Here is a 19,436-nt window from a genome sequence, read left to right as displayed (position 1 = left end):
TTTTCATGTTACAACAATTTTTATTTTTTCTCTCTGACTCGTATGTCCAATTTGGTCAAAGACAGCTTATTTTGTATATTATATATAAAAAAAAAATTTGTTGTGCATGTCACAATCACAATTAAGTAAAAGTTTGAGTCAATTAAGTGGAATGGTGACAGGAACACTCCCTTTGTAGCCTCTCCGAAAACCACTCTGTTTAACACGGCAACCATATCTGTTTTCTAGTCACAAATCAGACAAGTCCATAACAGAGTAGAATCTATGAGCTCAATATGCATTGGCTGTAGGGACTGAAACATCATATTTCCTTCTGGAGTTAAAATTCACATCACATTTTGACTAAGTTCTTTTCCTTCTTTGAGTCATAAGTTATGTGTACTGTGGGCAACAGAATATCCACTTTAAGGATATGCAAGTAAGTCACACTATGAAATATGCACAATATCACGTTCTTTTGCTAGATTCATCATCAGAGTCTTCTGCAATAACTTCATCATACCCTGGTAACATCTGCGAATTGAAAGTAGCTTGAAAGCAGCGTTTGAATATGTAACGTGCCCTTTTTGCTGGTGGTGGTGGCGGAGTTCCGGGCAATGCATCTTCCTCAGCACTGTTTTCTGCATCTTCTGCACTGCCATTTTCTTTAACACAGTCTTCCTGAATGCTGAATCTGGGTAAAAGTTTATTAACATTTTCAATTATATCTTGGTAATGGTGTTCTTGAAGGCCTGTATGACTCCTGGATGGTCCTGGAACTTAAGATAATTGATAAAATAACTATATGGAAATAAAGTATTCTTTAAGCCTTACAACAGAGGTATTACAGATAATTACTTCTAAAACTAGTCCAACTTATATTAAATAATTCTGCATTTTTACTTTGATATCAGGACACCTATATGACTTTACAGGAAGACTGTAAAATGTAGATTAAAATAATCTGTTCACAGTTGACTAAATATTTTAAAAGACACATGGGATTTAGGAGCAAAAGGACTTTCAGACTGTGTTGAGGGCAGCTGGAGAGACTGAAACCATGTAAGGAAATATCCAAGATTGGCTTCAGCTGGATGAAGGAGATCCTGGACTTCAGCTTCTGACAGAGGAAGAAATTGCTGCAATGATATCTTTTTATTTATCTTCATCAGCGCTAACTATATTATTAAATTTTCCATTTGTTTGTTTTCTAAGTTTTTTTGGGGGGAGCTATCTTCTGCTTCATTAATCCGGACTATTGCTTATTCCAGATGACCTCCAAATCAGTCAGGATTAGTAAGGGTTTACTGTACTGCATTCGAGGTTCTCAGGGGTAACTATGAAGAATATTATCTTCTGGGCTGTAACACCATGCAAACTGATAAAAATCAACCATTTTGGAGGAACATACAGCTTTCATTTTCATGGCTGAAGAGTAAGCCAAGGAAATGCCAGCATGAAGCAGGCAGCAAGCAGAAAAGACAGCGTTCAGAAAGATCAGGACCTACACAGGCTGGGAGTGAACTTGCGAGCTGACAAGTCAAGTCTCACTGTTTCTCCCTGAGAAACAGAGCAAACCAAGCTCTGTTTGCTGCCTACTTCATGCTGATTTCTTGGTTGGCTTCCTCTTTAACCCTGGAGATGGAAGTGATATGTACATCCAAAATGCAGGTTGACTTCACTGGTATTATAACCAAGAAGATATAACTCTTTCAAATTTGTTGCAATTTGTGATTAAAAAAAATTATTTATCCCATATTTCTACAAGGCAAAATTATGGTCCAAATGGTGAATTTTATGGTAATATTTATAATAACCATAAGGGTAAAATTCTGTAATCCAAGCATCCACAATGAGGGGGCAAAATATATTTGTGTCTTTCATCATTTAATACACAATTTACCTTACCATATTTTCTCTGGCAATTTTAAACATACAGACCCAATACAACTTAAGTGTGTAACATATAACTGAATGCTTAAACCTTCTATGCTACAATACATGGGGTGGGGAACCTGTCACATCATCCTGCAAAAAAGGTAAACCTATCCCTGTAACAGGGTGTGGAGGCCCACAGGGTTGTGAGACGTTAGTCTTAAATGTTGTCATAAGTGATGACAATAACACATGCATACAATATTTTCCATATAATATGCATTATAATAAAGACTGCATAGTACCTAAGAACCCAATTTGCTAATGTAAGATGGAAAGTGCATATAATAGAAGTAAGTTAGGATTAAGTCATCAGAAGTATCTTGAAAAATTCAGAAACAACATACCAGCCACAGATGAATCAATACTGCTCTTCCCTGCATGAACTGGGGATACTTTCCTCTTGCTTGGAGTATGGGCCATATCACACTTCTTGAAAGCAGTTCCCTTCATCACTCGACTAGTACACTGAGCATTTTCATCACTCTGTTGTGAAGTATTCAACTGGTTGTTCGACAGTGGCGTTAAGGTTGAAAAAACAAAATTGGACTCAAATATTGGAGCATTATTAACCACAAATACAACTGGCCTAGAACACAGACACAATTAGCTGGCAAATAATTATCATACAGCTTTCCCCTTACAATTATTTGATAAATGTTATAATACATTATTCAAATTTGCTACAAAATGGCTTAACAAATGAGAACTTTTGCTGAACTGTACTGAATGTAATGTCTTCTTGCCTGATACATTCAGATTTCATACTTTCTGCTATTCCTTGTATATGCTTGATGAATTTTTCATTAATGTTGTCTTTCATACATAATGATGGAATATCTACAAGGGTTGGAACTTTAATAGTGGCAACTATTTATTTACAACTGATACAAAATAGATGCATGTTTCGAAGTTTTACTGTCCTTCAATGTAGTCACCAGCATTGTGTACAACCCATTGCCAGCTATGTGGAAGTCATAGGATACCTTTAACAGTGCCTGTTGTGTTAATAGTTCAAATGGATCAGTCTCCTGCTTGAAGAATCTCTGGAACAGTTCTGAAGTGAATGCCACGAAGTGGTTCCTTCATCTTAAGAATCAAATCGAAGTCACAAGGGCTTAAGTCCTGGGAGTATGGTGGATGGTACAGTAATGCCCAGCCCCATCGATCGAACAAATCAGCCACAGCTTGCCATTTCTGCATTTCTGTCAAATCATGCGGAACCCATCATGATGCAGTTTTTCTCATGCCCAGGCGTTCCTTCAGAAAGTGAAGCACAGTCGTATGTGCTAATCCTGTCTCTCGGGCCAGTTCATGAATCATATGGCGTCGATCACTCTCCAGTAACGCAGAAAGAACATACACTTCTTCTTCACTGACACTAGGACAACCTGGCCAACACATGTCTGCCACATTTTGGCATCCCTTGTTGAAGGTTTTTATCCACCTTACCACTGTTCTGTAAGGCAATGCAGATTCCCCACAAGCCTCTTGAAGACCTTGATGACACTGTCGTGCTGTGCGGCCTCTGGCACATTCAATCTTTATCCAACTCCGTTGTTCCTGTTTCGAAAACATCGTGACAACAGTACAATTGACCGCCTGCTAACACGAGGCTCTGTTCTGCTCGTCACTGCGCACATGTGTGATGTGGGAAGAGAGAGTCCATTTGCTCTGAGGTAAAGTAGGTATGTAACTAACATGTGGTATAAGCGACATTATTTGGTTCCATTGCATGGCGTCCCTACAGCAGTGTTACCACTATTAAAGTTCCAACCCTTGTATTAACTGTTTTCCTGTTTCACAATAAAAATGATGGCAAATGCATTACATGATGAAGTATGGTCCATATTTATATAACTGTCTTCTAAAAAATGGTAGTACTTCCATTCCTACTTACTTGCCTCCTATTTCAAAATTGGCTCCAATAGGAAGATTAAAAGCCTCAGCAAACATTAACAATGCTCTGAACTCTCTTAAACTGAAAGTAATGGATGTGTCTACAGAAATGCTGTAATGGTCAAATTCCCCTGGTTCCAGACATAGTTCAGTCCGCACTGTCTTCTTCATTTCTGAAATAAACAAAGTGTTCAGTGAAATAGGAAAACTGTAGAATCTGACCAATTCACACTGTCCTCCACTTCCCTCCCGTCTGCAGAATATGGCCAATTCAGAACGTCTTCTACTTCCTTTACCTCTAGAATACCTCCTTCCTTAGAACTGTTATAAGCATATGTCCATGAAACTGTAGGTTTACCAACTCACACAAATGTGTTTGATTAACAAGCAGTTTACTGAAGAGGAAATGAAGTACCAATAAATTGGGTGAGCTTGTGCTGCATCATTTTTATCAGCTGTAATATTAACTAGAACAGAAACAAGTAAAATGACGGTCAAGTTGTAATAAAGGTGATGTAGCACAAACTAACTCATGCAGGCACAAAGTCACCCAATTTGCCAGTAATGTAAAATTCGAACAGAATCCACCATATGAAGTGATGAATCAATGAGAGTTAAAACTGTTACTGGACAAACACATAAATGTGGCATAACATGCAAATCATTACACTATGCACATAGTCCTTAATGCTGAAACATTCTGAAACAGATACTGTCTACTTCTGGAAACATTTAAACAAGCGAAGTTCGCGAACTCACTACTTTGTGCTTGCTGTGGCAGAAGTGACAGAAACCTCAGTATGGTTTGATGACATTGGCATATCAGCATTCCACAGTTGTGTTGTTGTTGATCTATGGCAGTCTCTTTCTGAGTGGCATCTATTATTGTCTGAGTGTGTTTTAGTGTTCTGTCCTGAGAATGTCAGAGCTTCAACTAGAGCAACGAGGGAGGGAGTTTTCAGCTATTAAGCCAATAACTGTGCTGGAACACCCTCCCTATTCACTAGATCTAGACCTCAATGACTTTTTTGTGTTCCTGAAGATAAAGGAAATATTGAAAGGAAGGTATTTTGATGGCATTGATAACATCAGGTGTAATATGATAGCAGCTCTGAAGGCCACTCCACAAAACCAGTTCCAAAATTATTTTGAAGGGTGACTAGGTGCTGGCATCAGTGCATAGCTACCCAAGGGAAGTATTCTGAAGGTGAACACATGATATTCAGCAAGGAGGTATGTAGCACTTTTTCTGTGATGATTTCATGAACTTTACTGTGACACCATGTATGTCACAGACTGCTGAGAAATGAGACACTAAGAGTTACATGGGGAGAAGAGAGATGCAGAAAAGATTAAATTAAGCAGATGTAACACAATCAAACTTCTGATATATTGCTCACATTATTTACTGAGATGTAACAAAATAATATAACAAAACTGAATGACAGCAGAATGAAATAAAGTAAATGAACATGTATCACAAACACCAGTGAATATCTATATTATATTTCTGGTCAAGTTGTGGTACTGTTACTATATTGTACCATCAGTACACAATAATCAATGCTGCACATAAACTTTACTCACCTCACATAAAATATAATTATCTATGGGTTTCAACCCTGCTCAGTGGCCATCAGGCCATATACAACATATGCATTACTAATACCACAAACATATCTCAGATATTTGATTTGCTTCATTCTGGTCCATCACACTAATATTATAAAAAAGCTAAATAGTTCCGTTCAGTGTGACTGGTTAAGATTTTCTTATTTCAATTATTCACGCCCTTACATGTTTTGGTCTTCAGAGACCATCTTCAGAGGGACACCTTTACATCGAAACAGTTAGAAGCCACTATTACAGTACATGTTCTAAAAGTTAAAATATATACATACAATATAAATAATATAAAATTGGCTGTAAAATCTAAAGAACCCTCTTCTCGAGAATGACACACATTCGGCCCCAGTCAAAAGAAATAATAAGAGGGACGACATGAACCAGCTTGTTTACGAATTCCAACAGAATTTTAACAAACTATAAATATTTTAAAGTATTGGAACAGCCGCTGTAGCTGTAAAAAGATTTAGATTTTACAGTCAATTGTATATTATTTATATTGTATGTATATATGTTAATTTTTAGAACATGTACTGTAATAGTGGCTTCTAACTGTATCGATGTAAAGGTGTCCCTCTGAAGACCAAAACATGCAAGGGTGTGAATAATTGAAATAAGAAAATCTTAACCAGTCACACTGAACAGAACTATTTAGCTTTTTCATATCTCAGATATCTATACAGATATGACAGAAGTACATAAATAATCCAGTTTCAAGATTAAAGGTCAATTTAAATTAAATTATTAAAATTAAAAATCTAAATCATATTAGGTGTCTGTTAGATATATTTTATAGTTTAATTTGCAATTATATTCATATTGTTATGTGTTAGTAACTTTATACAAGGTTTGGATTGATAACTGGATTTATTGGACACTTGCCCCAGAAACGTGTTTACCATACGGCTGCAGAGCAACAGCTACCTCTTTTTTGTTCCACTCTTCTGGCTTTCAGCCATCATGTCACAATGTTAAAATGGGTTAAAATATATTGGTTTAAAATCATATGATTTCACTGTATTCTGACGTGTTCTAGTATATTTCATGAAATTATGTATAAGCTGTGTGTATCAAGAGATAAGCACTAGTAATATCTGGTACAACCACATTTTACATGTATATTGTATGCATACCACATTAAACTTTGATTTTTTGTTGTCAATACTGTTATATTGTAAAAACACTGGTTGTGATGTCGCTTTGATACAATAATTATCAGTGCTGTCACTATGTCCTTTGTTGACAATCTACATTCTAGCTCGTACTTATTGTGCACACATAGATATGTCGGTGACGAAAACTGGTGTCAGCTAATTGCTGTTGATGGACTTTGATCAGTTAATCAGATTTGCAATAAAATTATACCCTTCCTACATCCTGCATGAACACTAAGTATGTATATCCATGGATGCAGCATATGTTTTTACAGCACATTTAGGCTGGCTGTTTATCCAACATGTTTCAACATCTACACTATCACCTTCAGGGGTATCTGTTTTTATTCTACAAACTAAATATTTTCTCAAGGTTACTGTCTTTTGAACATTTTAGATGCTTACAAATTTTTCGTGGAGAACCATCTTAGAGATAAGTACAGGATGTCCAGATGAAGGGCATCCAAAATACAAAATTTATATATCGGAAACTAATTGTCATACATGTATCCGGTTGATGTGCTCAGAAAGGAAAACTGAGAGTATTTTTTCAGGCCCAGCTTACATGAATGCACCAGCTGGTGACTTTCAGTGAGCTCAGTAACGATGTCAACACCACAGGAACAGGTTCAATGCGTGTTGTGGCTAGCAGAGTGGCAATCTCTTACAGCTATCCAGCATAATTTTAGAATGCAATATGGACATCAACCTCCTACTCAGAAAAGCATTCAATTCTGGGACAACAAACTAAGGACTATAGGCAGTCTCTTGCATGTAAAATCTCCTCTGAAGAAAATGTCAACCACATTAGACAGGCATTCCAGCAAAGTCTGAGCAAATCAATTCATGCTGCTAGCTTGCAGTTATGTACAAATTTCACGTTCAACAGTGCACGATGTGCTACACAAAAGGCTCAGCCTAAGAGCATACAAGGTTCAAATGATTCATGCTCTAAAACAGAGTGACCAAGTAGCACACACAAAATTCGCTGTGGACAAGCTAGAAAGAACTGACATATCACCCGATTTCCTCTGCCAAGTGTGCTTCTCTGATGAAGTGATGTTCCATGTCAGTGGAGTTGTAAACAGTTTCAACTGCAAGATTTTGGGCAGTCAAAATCCACATGTCACATGTGAGATGGAAACAGGCAGTCCCAAAGTGAATGTGTGGGCCAGCTTAATGTACAAGTTCATTGTACTGTTTTTATTTTTGGAAAAGACTGTGACTAGACATTTGTACTTGGACATGCTTGAGCTGTATGCACTGCCCAAATTACCACCTCAAACTATCCTCCAACAAGATGGCGTTCTGCCTCAGAAGAGCCACACTGATCTTCTCGTCAGAGAGGATGTTACATAAGGACTATTACTGCAAGAGTTCAGTTGGAAAACAACTCTCTGGTCATGGGCCTCAAGGATCCTGGTACCAAGATAAACTGATTGGCAGTAAACCGCAAGTTGTAAAGTAACTCTGACTTTGACTAAGGCAGTGACAGAGTTCAGTTGAGGGCAGTTACAAACAATAGTAGTGGCAGAAGCACACGAACAGTGTGAATTGGGACTAGGAGTTCAGAAAAGTACAAGAGGTCAGCCCGTAAGGATTTAATGTGTGATTTGAACTTTATGTGTGCTATAGTGAGGCCTTTATAGTTGTTGTAACTCCATGAAGACTAGTGGGGTAGACTGAACAGATGAGGGTGGACTGATCATAAATTGTGTAAATCAGCAAGAGTGTAACAATTATTTGTAGTTACAACCTGTAGGCTAATAAATCCAATACCAATCCAAACCTGCATCTTAGTCACCCAAACACATAACAATATAAATTCATATTGGTGGAAGTGTTCACACACACACAAAATATGGCATCAATAATCTGAAACATGTTTATCCTTGTAGCTGTCCACATACAGACACCTGCTCTGATTGAAAGAGGTTTTAATAATCCAGTCAGCTAGACAGGACTCTATATGTACATGTAGTGTGAATCAGTGCGCAGCTGAAACCCTTAATTGAAAAATTCTACCTGAATATTATACTTTGCCATCCTTTAGTAATGAGGGCTGTATTGCAGTAACATACCATTTTCATCTTCAGCATAATTCCGAAGCTGCATTTTTTGAGGTGTGACAACCAATGTAAGTTCCATTGTGTTTGCTTGGAAATTCATAAGAGCAAATGTTAATAATTTTGGTTGTACCACCAACTGATTTGGTACCATATCTTTGCTGTACACTGCTTCCAAAGTTTCACACTCAATGATAGGCAGGTAATGTGTCTTGATAATTCCATGATGACAATGAAATTCAAAGATCAACTTAACACCATCTGGCTCCAGTCGGATTTGGCAGGATTCTACTTGTTTGTATAAATGGCTTGGGGAACGGAAAACAGCCATACATGACTGAAAAATATGAGAACAAAAATTAAATGTAATAAAAATAAATACAGAGAAAAACATAATACTGCCCACTTTCTTGATATGTCATATATATATATACAGGGTGTCCCAGGAGGAATGTGCCAAACTTCGGGAGGGTGTTCCTTATGTTAAAGTATGCCGATATAACCCAAAACACCTATGTCCAAAGTTGAACGGTTACGGAGATAATGGCCAGAGAAGTGTCAAACTTTGACCGGGGTTACACACTTGTTGATTACAAAATAGATATTAAAACTGGCAGGAATATGTGGATTCTGTAACGTTAATAATGTACGTAACATCAAACTAACTTGTGAGTGACATGAAGCCATAAAATTGAAGTACAAAAAACTCGCATGCCATCTCAAAGTTGTCGTTAAGAGTTCCAAGCACTGTACATGACACATGAATGGTAAGCGATGACGTAACGTGCTGACTGCGCGTTCTGATAAAGCCAACTCCATAAGCACGGATAGGATGAATCACGGCAGTCAAGGACAAACAGAGATAATTCCTCTCAGCTGATAGGTATAATCCGTGGACCCGCTAGAAGACCACACTTTTCTCGGGCCATTATCTCCGTAACCGTTCAACTTTGGACATAGGTGTTTTGGGTTATATCGGCATACTTTAACATAAGGAACACCCTCCCGAAGTTTGGCACATTCCTCCTGGGACACCCTGTATATATACACACACAAAAATTTTAATCTTTGTTTCTGGAAGTTAAAATCTAGAGTACTGATACATAACCTTTTTCTTTCAAATGGCCACACTAACAATCTCCTCAGTGACTACAGGTCACACGATGAAGGCTTCAAAGAATAATAAAATTTTTATTTGAATTACTAGTAGGAACACAGGAATTACTTTTGTAAAGAAAGTCAAACTTATGATTTACAAACATTTCTTTTACATAATGTCATATTCAAAAAACTAAAAATAAATGCAAATAGAATGTGTATACAGTAATTAGAACATAACAGCTTAGTAATGTGAGTGCTCAACCTGAACTGAAGATACCTAGCTCATAAGATTGATGTGGTACTTTCATCTGTCAGCCAGTTCCATTATGTTGATTCATCAGTGAGAAATCTTCTTCACAAGTGGTAATGCATCTGAACAAACTTGCACAAATAGTTGCCTTCTGCCAATGATTTGGATCTTCAGAAAGACATTTATAAAAATTAAGCAAACTGCTTTCAATTTAGATCTAAGTTCACCACTGCAGTATACAGTGATTGGTTTGAGTTGTAAAGCAGTATCTGCATCTTCATATGATACTTCAAGAGGGTCAGTAAGTGTTGTGAACAATGACCTGACATTATCAGAGTCAACTAGTCTGTCTGTAAATGGCTGCTGCAGCTGTTCACTGTGTCTGACATACCAAACACTATTCACTCCCTTGTATAGTATTTCATTGTCTGGCAGTTTGGAAAGTGACAAATGCAAAAGCAGAGAATGAAATGACATTTGAAAGGCCAATATATTGTTGTACCTTCACTTACAAACTTAACAGCTTAGCAACTTAACTTGCATCATTAAAGCGACTGACTGGCTGTCATTTTTCAACAAGAAAAACTTTGATCTCTTCTAATAGTGATAGAAAACACTATGCCAGTGAACTTCAGAGCAGTACACAATGTCACCATATTCAGTACTGATATAGTAAAGAAATGCTTTTAATGGTCAGTGGTTTAGCCTACACTGCACTGACAACATCAGTCAGTGCTTGCCCATTAGGTTTAGTTGACAGATAATGAAATGGATACTATATTCATTTATTCTGAGGACCTCACCCATGCATATACAGGATGAATCGTATAGAACCGGCCCGATGAATTTGCTAATAATTCCACAGGTGATGCATATAACTGCTCACAATTACGACATTACATAATAATCCGTGGGCCATACTGAGTCAAATGGTGTGCGCATGACCCGGAAAGTGGCAGCCCTTATGCTGCAAGGTCAAGGACAATGCCGAAACGTGTCTGCAGTGGGCAGGCGACAGTCATGGAGTACACTGTTGAAAAGTGAGTGTTTCTAATGCCTACTTGAAAACGGCGGACACTTTCAACACCTGCTCTGATCACAGCACACAATCCAAGATAAGATATGTGTAAATTACTTTAATATCTGTATGGTATATTTTATATTACACCTCATTTCGTTGGGCCGGTTCTATATGAATCACCCTGTATTTGTGAAGAGAAATCATGCAACTTCTAGAGTCAATCACAGAAGGCATGCCATAAATAACTGTGCTCATAAGCTTATGTACTTTCAAATTATGCTTTTAAAGACTATAAAACAATGATTGAATGATATCTTTGGTCTTTAACTGGCTTTAAATTGAATGGTTACTTACAAGTTCTTCAAACATTTTAAAATCAGATGTTATGCCACTTGAAAATATACCTGATGTCTGTTGACTCATAAACCGTCACCGAATAATAAATACATTTGCTGAATATCTCAGAAAAATGAGTTACATTTTGAAATAACAGCTATTTGCCTTTGTGCTGCCATTCACTTCAAATAGACAGCTTCACACTGTTTTGCACAATTTGTGCAATGGACCTTTTATAAAGCAATAAACAAATAACGTTTTTACAAAGTCACCTCAGTAAAAGGCCTTGATTTTTTTCTCAATCAAATGGGATATGTCAAAACTCCCTTCAACAGCTTGTTCCCAAGAACCAGAACTTACACGGTAATGAACCTTCAGGTTCCATAATGGTGGGAAGTTCTTAATTGCCTGCACAATTTGCAGCTTCTCAAGAAGGGCTCAGTTCCATGAGTGATGATGATGATTCTATCATACTTTCAGTGCCACTTCCTGTTCTCTGAATTTTCCAGAACACGTTGGCTCAACTCTGTATCTTTAGTTTCAAAATGTAGTCTCAATGTGCACTCTTTTGCTTATGCTCTGTTTACATATCATGTATATGGTGCTACCTTTATTCTCAACATGATTATACTTTTATGTACATGCTCTTGCGATACTCTGTTTTCTTCTTTTAGCTCTGTTTGTTTTACTTTTTTCAGCCTTGCAGCTTATTTACGACATGAGTCTCACAGAAAACAAACAACTTTGTAATAATTACTGTATCACAGCTCAGCATTGTTGTGTGCTTTGCTTGAATGGTCTCAGCAACGACATTCACAATAAGAAAAATCATATTCACAAGATCACAGCACTCAGTCGCAACATACTGAGCAAACTCACAGCTTGATTCAAAACTTCAAACTTAGAGCTAGCTGCAGCCACTGAAAGGTTCATTTAGCTGGCAACAAATATAGAAACACCTAGATACACAACACTATAACTGCAGGTGATGGCTTATCTTATTTTATGCACTGACAGCTGACCTTTCAAAAACTCAAGAATCATAATTTATATGTTGAAAAAATTCAATAAAGCAATTTTTACCTACTATGGACCTGAAGCAGCAGTTCTTGAGTAACAGGGGTAGGTAAAACATGAGCTGAATGTACTTCAAAGAAAAACAATCCCACTGAGATCCACCTAAGAACGCTTCAACAGAGATGTTCTAAACATGTACATACTTTTATACAGTGCTGACAAGTGAACTGAGTAACAGTGAAACTGTGCATTTAACCACATCTACTTTCTCATCATTTTCCATTTCTTTCCATCAGGATACATAAAGAACACTGAAAGGTCTAGTCTATCTTTGTGTGTCATTAACTCTCTTCTCTGTAACTTCTGAACAAAGCACGTAATTTTAATTTGCCAGCTGTACATAAATTAATCTTAAAAGTTACTTTGTTCAGCGATGGTACATGCATTAAAATGAGGTGAATGACAGAGAAAAAGATATTAGATCAAGAATGTATCAATATGAGCACTTACATACCTTCATTGACACTTTACATGTAATATCCTCTTCTTGGCTTTTTGTTTGCTCATAATTATAATATGAGAAAAAGCTCTCAGAAAATGTGAATGATGCATATGCCGACTTCGAGGTACTGACAGCTCTAAATGAAAGTCTTGCTGGTTCTGGTTCTACATAAAGTTCATCTCCAATACGACAAAGGGCATGGATTGCACGTGCTAGAACTGTCAATAACCTAATAAATGTACTGCATTTCAAAACAATTTATCGGACGTTTCGTAATTATTGCCACACAAAAATTAACCTACACATACTTCTAAAATATGCAAAATGTTCATGGGTACAGACATTAACGGTGCTCCTTCTACAGAGTTTCACCACCTGCTGATACTCGGTCGTGTTTGATAGATAACCCACATTATACATTTATTTTACGTTCACTAAGAAATTCACCTTTACCTTTTACATTCAACCCAGGAACTACGCACTTCATTGCTTGAAATGGAAAATATAATCTCAAAAACAATGATATTTATTAACATTTTCTTACTTCTTCTACACACAACCGCTAAACATTTCTGATGTTCCTTCGTAGTAAACACCGGTAAACCCCTCCATGCTTTGTTGGTATCACAGATTATTAAATGACTTTGGCCGATCCGTTGTTGGTAGACCTGTACGACCAGCTTACCATTATTAACAATAGATGTCGCTTTATGGAGCTGTTTAGGAAGTGTCAGATCTTGTCAGATCAAGTCGTAAGGTGTTAGGTAGTGGGCGGAGAAGTTTATGTAAATACAATTACATTTAATATTAGTACAGTGGTACACGAACGTGAGAAAGCAGTTGTTTTTTGTTTTTCAGTGGTTTAGTAAATAGTTTCCTTAAAGTCTGCCGGCACTAGTAATTTCAGCCGCAGAGATATAAACGTAGACCAATTACACCACAATGGTACATGAAATACACATCAGTATCTAAATTTGTGTCACCAATTCATAAACAGAGTTTCGCAGTTCAAGAAATTAATAATTAATTTGTTTCAGTTGGTATTGGTGCTTGGTGATTTACATATTCCTCATAGATGTAGCAGTTTACCAGCAAAATTCAAGAAACTCTTGGTACCAGGAAGAATCCAACACATATTATGTACAGGAAATCTGTGTACCAAAGAATCATATGACTATCTGAAAACGCTTGCCAGTGATGTTCATGTTGTTCGCGGAGATTTTGATGAGGTAATGTATAATTATTTAACAAGTCATTGGAGCTTGTTGGATTTTAATGTTGTGGTCTTATAAACACCATCATCAACAAGGATTAGTCTTACAAGACAGTTTGGCTTGCTAGGTTCAAATCAGAATTGGTTCTTCCATCTCTGTATGCTCTACTATTTTGCTTCTGCCTTTCAGTGTAAACTGATAAAATCTTGTAGTAAATCTGTATTAGCCCAGTCTTTCAAGGTGGTTGAACCAATTTGTTTGATATTGAGCTGTTTTGTTTTGGCTTCTAATGTAGCTAGTGCTCATGTTACTTGGAGCAGCACTTACGATCCTCACTTCAGTAGCTGTTGCAGTTTGGTTCTCTTTAGTTAGTGTCCAACACCCTGATCCATGTAGTAATCTGGATACAGCCACAACTTCATAAAATTTGAAGAGAGTTTTATAAAAATTTTATATCAAATATGTGCTTTGAAATAATATGTTGGGTATGGTGAAAGACATCAGGTGTTGCAGGAGCAGCCTCATATTTTCCCATCAAAGAGTAGTCTGAAGTTGCACAGTGAAGTTATCCTCTACCCTCATGATATACTTACAACACTTCTGATGTTTCTAGCAAAAATTACATTCCTGTTAAAACTCTGTTATCATTTCTTTCAGAATTTGAATTATCCAGAGCAAAAAGTGGTGACTGTTGGTCAGTTTCGAATTGGTTTATGCCATGGTCATCAGGTCGTGCCATGGGGAGAACCAGATTCTCTTGCTCTTATTCAGCGGCAATTAGATGTTGATATTCTTATCTCAGGTCACACACACAAGTTTGAAGCATATGAACAGGAGAATAAATTCTACATTAATCCAGGATCAGCTACTGGAGCGTACAATCCTCTTGATACGTATGTTGCGAATGATATTCTATTATATTATTTTTTAGTATCTGTGTAGGATTTGAGGGTCCCACAGGTTTGATGCTGAGCAGTTCTTTCTTCTGTGATATAATGCCATGTAGTCCATTGAAAGTCAGCTGATGTTTTGGAGAAAAATGTTTCCTGCATCATTAGGTCAAATAAGAAGCCAGTATGAAGCAGATAGCAAGCATGAATGCTGGTTCACTTTCAATGGGCTATGCGCAATTTATCCTACAAGACAGAATTCCTTTTCATATCTAGGTTGAGAATTAATTCATTAATACACATTCATGGGAAAGTACTTACAATTAAAAAATACGGTATTAGCACCATCTGAAAGCAAACACGCTTTTTTTTTTAAACAGTACTTGTTGAAAATATCTTAACACTTCTACTGCCATGGACATATGTTGGAGTTTTACCTCCTGGACCAGCCATTTTTCTATGAAAACTGTATTTTTAACTTACATTTGGATTGGAAGAGAACCAATGAAAAACAAGATCTAAAAGTTTGTGACGATGGTACGTTAGTACAAATATTATGTTTTTCGACATTATCCATCGTCTTGTCTTCATCTAAACACCGTCATGTTTGTTTTTCAAAACACGTTTCCGAGACTTTATTGTGTCTCTGTCTTCAGGTAAATCCTACGCAGTTGGGCCCAATCGATAGAGCTAGTACCTAGACAGGGACAGAATCCAGTCTCTGAAACATTGTGTTTTGAAAAATAAATAGGATGGTTTTTAAATGAAGACAAGATGATGGATAATGTCCAAGAACATAATACTTGTACAGTAAAAAACAATTAAAATAGCATATTTTGACTCTTTTGAACTCTGGTAAGACATCTGTGAGTTCCCTATATTTGAGTGACATCTATAGGAGAACATTAGATTTATATATACAGTAGGAATAACCTCTCAGACGACAGGATTGGCAGTGAAAGTGTTAAGTAAATAGGTTGTGAGGATCTAGAATAGATTTTTTTGGCTGAGAATGGTATTGAGTGGCAGGCTGTTGTGAACACATTAATGAACTTTTGGGGTTGCATAAATGACAGGAATTTTACTGACTAGCTGACCAAGAAGAGGTGTTCTTCAGAGGGTTAGGTACACATAAATATACCAGAATCTGTTAGTAAGATTTCTAAAAATGCATTTTTCTTTTCCAGGTCAATAATACCATCATTTGTACTGATGGACATTCAGAGTTCTACTGTTGTGACATATGTATATCAGCTGGTTGGTGATGAAGTTAAAGTTGAAAGAATTGAATATAAAAAGAGTTAAACCTACAAGTTGAGACTTTTAAGACCAATGAATAAAATGTTAAATTTGGTTACAAACCAATGTTTGTCAGTCACTGTATTATAAATTAAGTTTACTGACTTCTGCGATTTTACACCATGTAGTTTTATAGATAGATACCAACATTTTGGAGGAACCTGTTGCCTCCATCTTCAGGATAGAATAGCCAGCTAGCAGGTTCCACCTGAATGATGATACATTTCTACCAAGCTACATGATGTCACATCCCACAAGCCCAGTATTAATACTTACCACTTGAGAACATCAAATATGAATGTATTTATAATTCTAATTCATGTACATGAAGTAATAAAATTCCATTATACACAAAGTGTGCTCAATTTTCAGCATTTATGGACAAATTTCATTGTAAATATTTGTAAATATAGCCCTTATAAACGTTTCTATAGGCGAAAGTAATAAAAATTAACCATACCTACTTCATACACATGTAGTTCATTATCATAGTTTTTGTGAGAAATCCTTTAGATCTGATTTTCAGTGATTTTATACCTGAGGTAATTCATCAGAATTCAGTTCAGAAAACTTTACAAATACATTTAAAATTCTGTCATTTACCACATTGGGAATTTCTGGCCCATGTGTGCTTGGAGAAACATTAAATTTTAACACTATTATATGTAGGGTCCTGAAATTTTAGAGCATCAGGGTTCTGAAAGGAATATATGGATCTAAGAAAGCGGATCTTCATACTTCTCACTCTTCACCAAACACTGTTAGGGTGAATCAGTCAAGGAGGATGAGATGGGCAAGGAATGTGGCATGCACAGATGAGATGAGAAATGCATACAAAATTCTGGTCAGAACAGGTGAAAGAAGTAATGCTGTAGGAGACTTAAGCAAGGATATGGGCTGGATTCATAAGATTCAAGATGGGTCCAGTGGTAGTTCTTGCAGGCACAGTAATGAACTTTTTGAATCATAAAAGGCAAGTGATTTATGGTGCAGCTAAAGGCCTATCAATTAATAGGTGTTAAAGAAATATTCAACTTTCATCAGTGTAATTTGTTGTACAGTGTAAAACAAAGTTACACTCATAAAAATTGACATTTTTCTTATATGTTCAATATCTTCAGGAAGAATTATGATGCCTGGTTTTAGACTATAAAATGTGTCTGCCCGAACTTCTAAATTAATGATTTTATAATTCAGTGCCCTACACTTCAGCTATTGTAGACAAAGAAATGGGACATACACAGCCATGTTCGTAATTGTCCATATTTCCTTCAAATTCTTTTCATGACCTGTCATGTACCTAGGCACTGTGGTTGATCATACTTAGCAAACTAAGAAAGAAACATCTCTCTTGGTCACAGCTTCTTACTTTCAATTCTACATTGATGAAAGTAATGTTACTCACACCTTGGAAGATACACTCGTATTCTTGATAGACAGAGAGATGGATAGATGCATCACATGGATCCTAGAGAGAAGAATGAGGTCAGAGTACAATATAGCGCATTCAGAAACACAGTCACATATTAACAATGGCATGACAATTTTTGCAGTATGTCTGCAGATAGCTAGGTCCATATAAAATTACATACTGCAGTAAGACAGTCAATATAGATAGAAACAGATCTACAAAAATTACAGATACATGATTATAGTCAGTCAGACAGTTCTTAGTAATATAAATTCATCCACAGAAGATAAAGTTCAAGTGAAAAGGAATTTCTTCAGTAACATTTTGTTTGCTGTTGGGAGAAAACCATTAAAATGTTGGTGGGAGGTGGGTCCTGTAGTTTTATCCCAGTGTAATAAACATCAATATTATATTTAAGCATCCTGTTGCACTCTATACGATAAATTATATAAACTCTGTCCCAAGTGCAAACAATATATTATATGTTCTTGATCTTGCTCTCCTTTACATTACATGTTTCGGCCTCAAACGGCCATCATCAGGTGTATACACTCACGTTGCTGATACACTGCACTTAGTTTAAAATTTAACATTTAAAAACACATTGTTCCTTTTCTTTGTTATTATCAACATCTACTTCGTTGATATCTGTCTGGTTTATAGATTATTTTTGTTACACACGTTAGCACTTATAAAATCTTTAGTTCTAATTTTAAAATCCTTTACAATTTTTCTCTAAATTTAAAATTTTAAATTGTCAGGGTTACTCGCCCTATATCTATAGTGCTGCAGTGGCTAGTTCTTGTTTCCAGCACTGTACAGGTGTTATTTTGTGTAGTCTCCCTGTGTGCGTGCCGCTGCTATTCTTTACTACGTAGTCTTCTGAAATGTTCTCTAACTATGAAGAATGCCATCTTCTGGGATATGGCACCGTGTAGATCTTGTGTGAACCGACGATTTGGAGGAACATATCGCCTCCATCTTCAGGGTAGAAAAATCTGTGAGTGAGGAAACAGCGTGGGCATGTGGCTGCGACATCCCAGAAGATGGCATTTTTCATAGTCACTGCCATGAAAACCTCAAATCTTACACGTTCTCTAACTAATTTTATGGAGGCTGAGCCCTTCTTGAGAATTCATCAGCTGTGCAACTACTCCAGAACTTTCCAACATTTTATGGAACCATAAGGTTCATTTTCATCATGTTCACAAGAGCCCTCAACTGGTCCCTGTCCTGAGCCAGATCAATTCAGTCCATACCACTCAATCCTATATCTCTAAGATCCATTTTAATAATACCCCTCCATCATCTCAGTCTTACAACCGTCTCTTTCCTTCTCCCTTTCCCACCAATATCCTATATGCATTCCTCTCCTCCCCAAATCTCGCTACATTCCTTGGCCATCTCATCCTCCTTCACTTCATCATTCTAATTATACTTGGCGAAAAGTACAAGTTATGAAACTGCTCATCATGCAGTTTTCTCCAATCTCCTGTCTCTTCATCTCTCTTAGGTCCAAACATTCTCCTCAGCATCGTGTTCGAAAACACCCTCAATCTATGCTCCACCCTTAATGACAGATATCAAGTTTCACACCCATACAGAACCACAGGCAAAATTATTGTTTTGTATATTCTAATTTTTAAGTTTTTAGCCAGCAGACGAGAAGACAAAAGGTTCTAGACTGAATGGTAGGAAGCATTACCCGATTTCAATCTCCTCTTAATTTCCTCATG

The 19,436-nt window shown here is 36.8% G+C and overlaps 2 protein-coding genes across 4 annotated transcripts; one reads left to right on the top strand and one right to left on the bottom strand.

The window, feature by feature from the left end:
• LOC111874366 (cell cycle checkpoint control protein RAD9A) lies at positions 1-13,501 on the bottom strand. Of its 3 annotated transcripts, none has more exons than XM_023869816.2 (6): positions 13,340-13,501; positions 12,899-13,104; positions 8,675-8,996; positions 3,815-3,986; positions 2,262-2,503; positions 1-758 (listed from the first exon to the last, which is right to left on the bottom strand). In XM_023869816.2, exons 1-6 carry the CDS (start codon positions 13,371-13,373, stop codon positions 448-450), a joined length of 1,287 nt encoding a protein of 428 aa, XP_023725584.1. In that variant the 5' UTR covers positions 13,374-13,501; the 3' UTR covers positions 1-447. The 3 variants fall into 3 exon arrangements, with proteins under 3 accessions (XP_023725584.1, XP_023725583.1, XP_033611308.1); XM_023869815.1 differs by lacking the exon at positions 13,340-13,501 and adding an exon at positions 13,195-13,333; XM_033755417.1 differs by lacking the exon at positions 13,340-13,501 and adding an exon at positions 13,229-13,252 and having other exon boundaries at positions 12,899-13,115.
• Positions 13,502-13,594: 93 nt separating this feature from the next.
• LOC111874351 (vacuolar protein sorting-associated protein 29) lies at positions 13,595-16,644 on the top strand. The gene is made up of 4 exons (XM_023869791.2): positions 13,595-13,831; positions 13,924-14,115; positions 14,758-14,993; positions 16,178-16,644. Exons 1-4 carry the CDS (start codon positions 13,829-13,831, stop codon positions 16,293-16,295), a joined length of 549 nt encoding a protein of 182 aa, XP_023725559.1. The 5' UTR covers positions 13,595-13,828; the 3' UTR covers positions 16,296-16,644.
• Positions 16,645-19,436: the final 2,792 nt, after the last annotated feature.

The sequence above is a fragment of the Cryptotermes secundus genome, unplaced genomic scaffold (assembly GCF_002891405.2).
Source record: "Cryptotermes secundus unplaced genomic scaffold, Csec_1.0 scaffold49, whole genome shotgun sequence".
NCBI classification, from domain to species: Eukaryota; Metazoa; Arthropoda; class Insecta; order Blattodea; family Kalotermitidae; genus Cryptotermes; species Cryptotermes secundus.
This window is presented reverse-complemented; position numbering and strand designations above follow the sequence as displayed.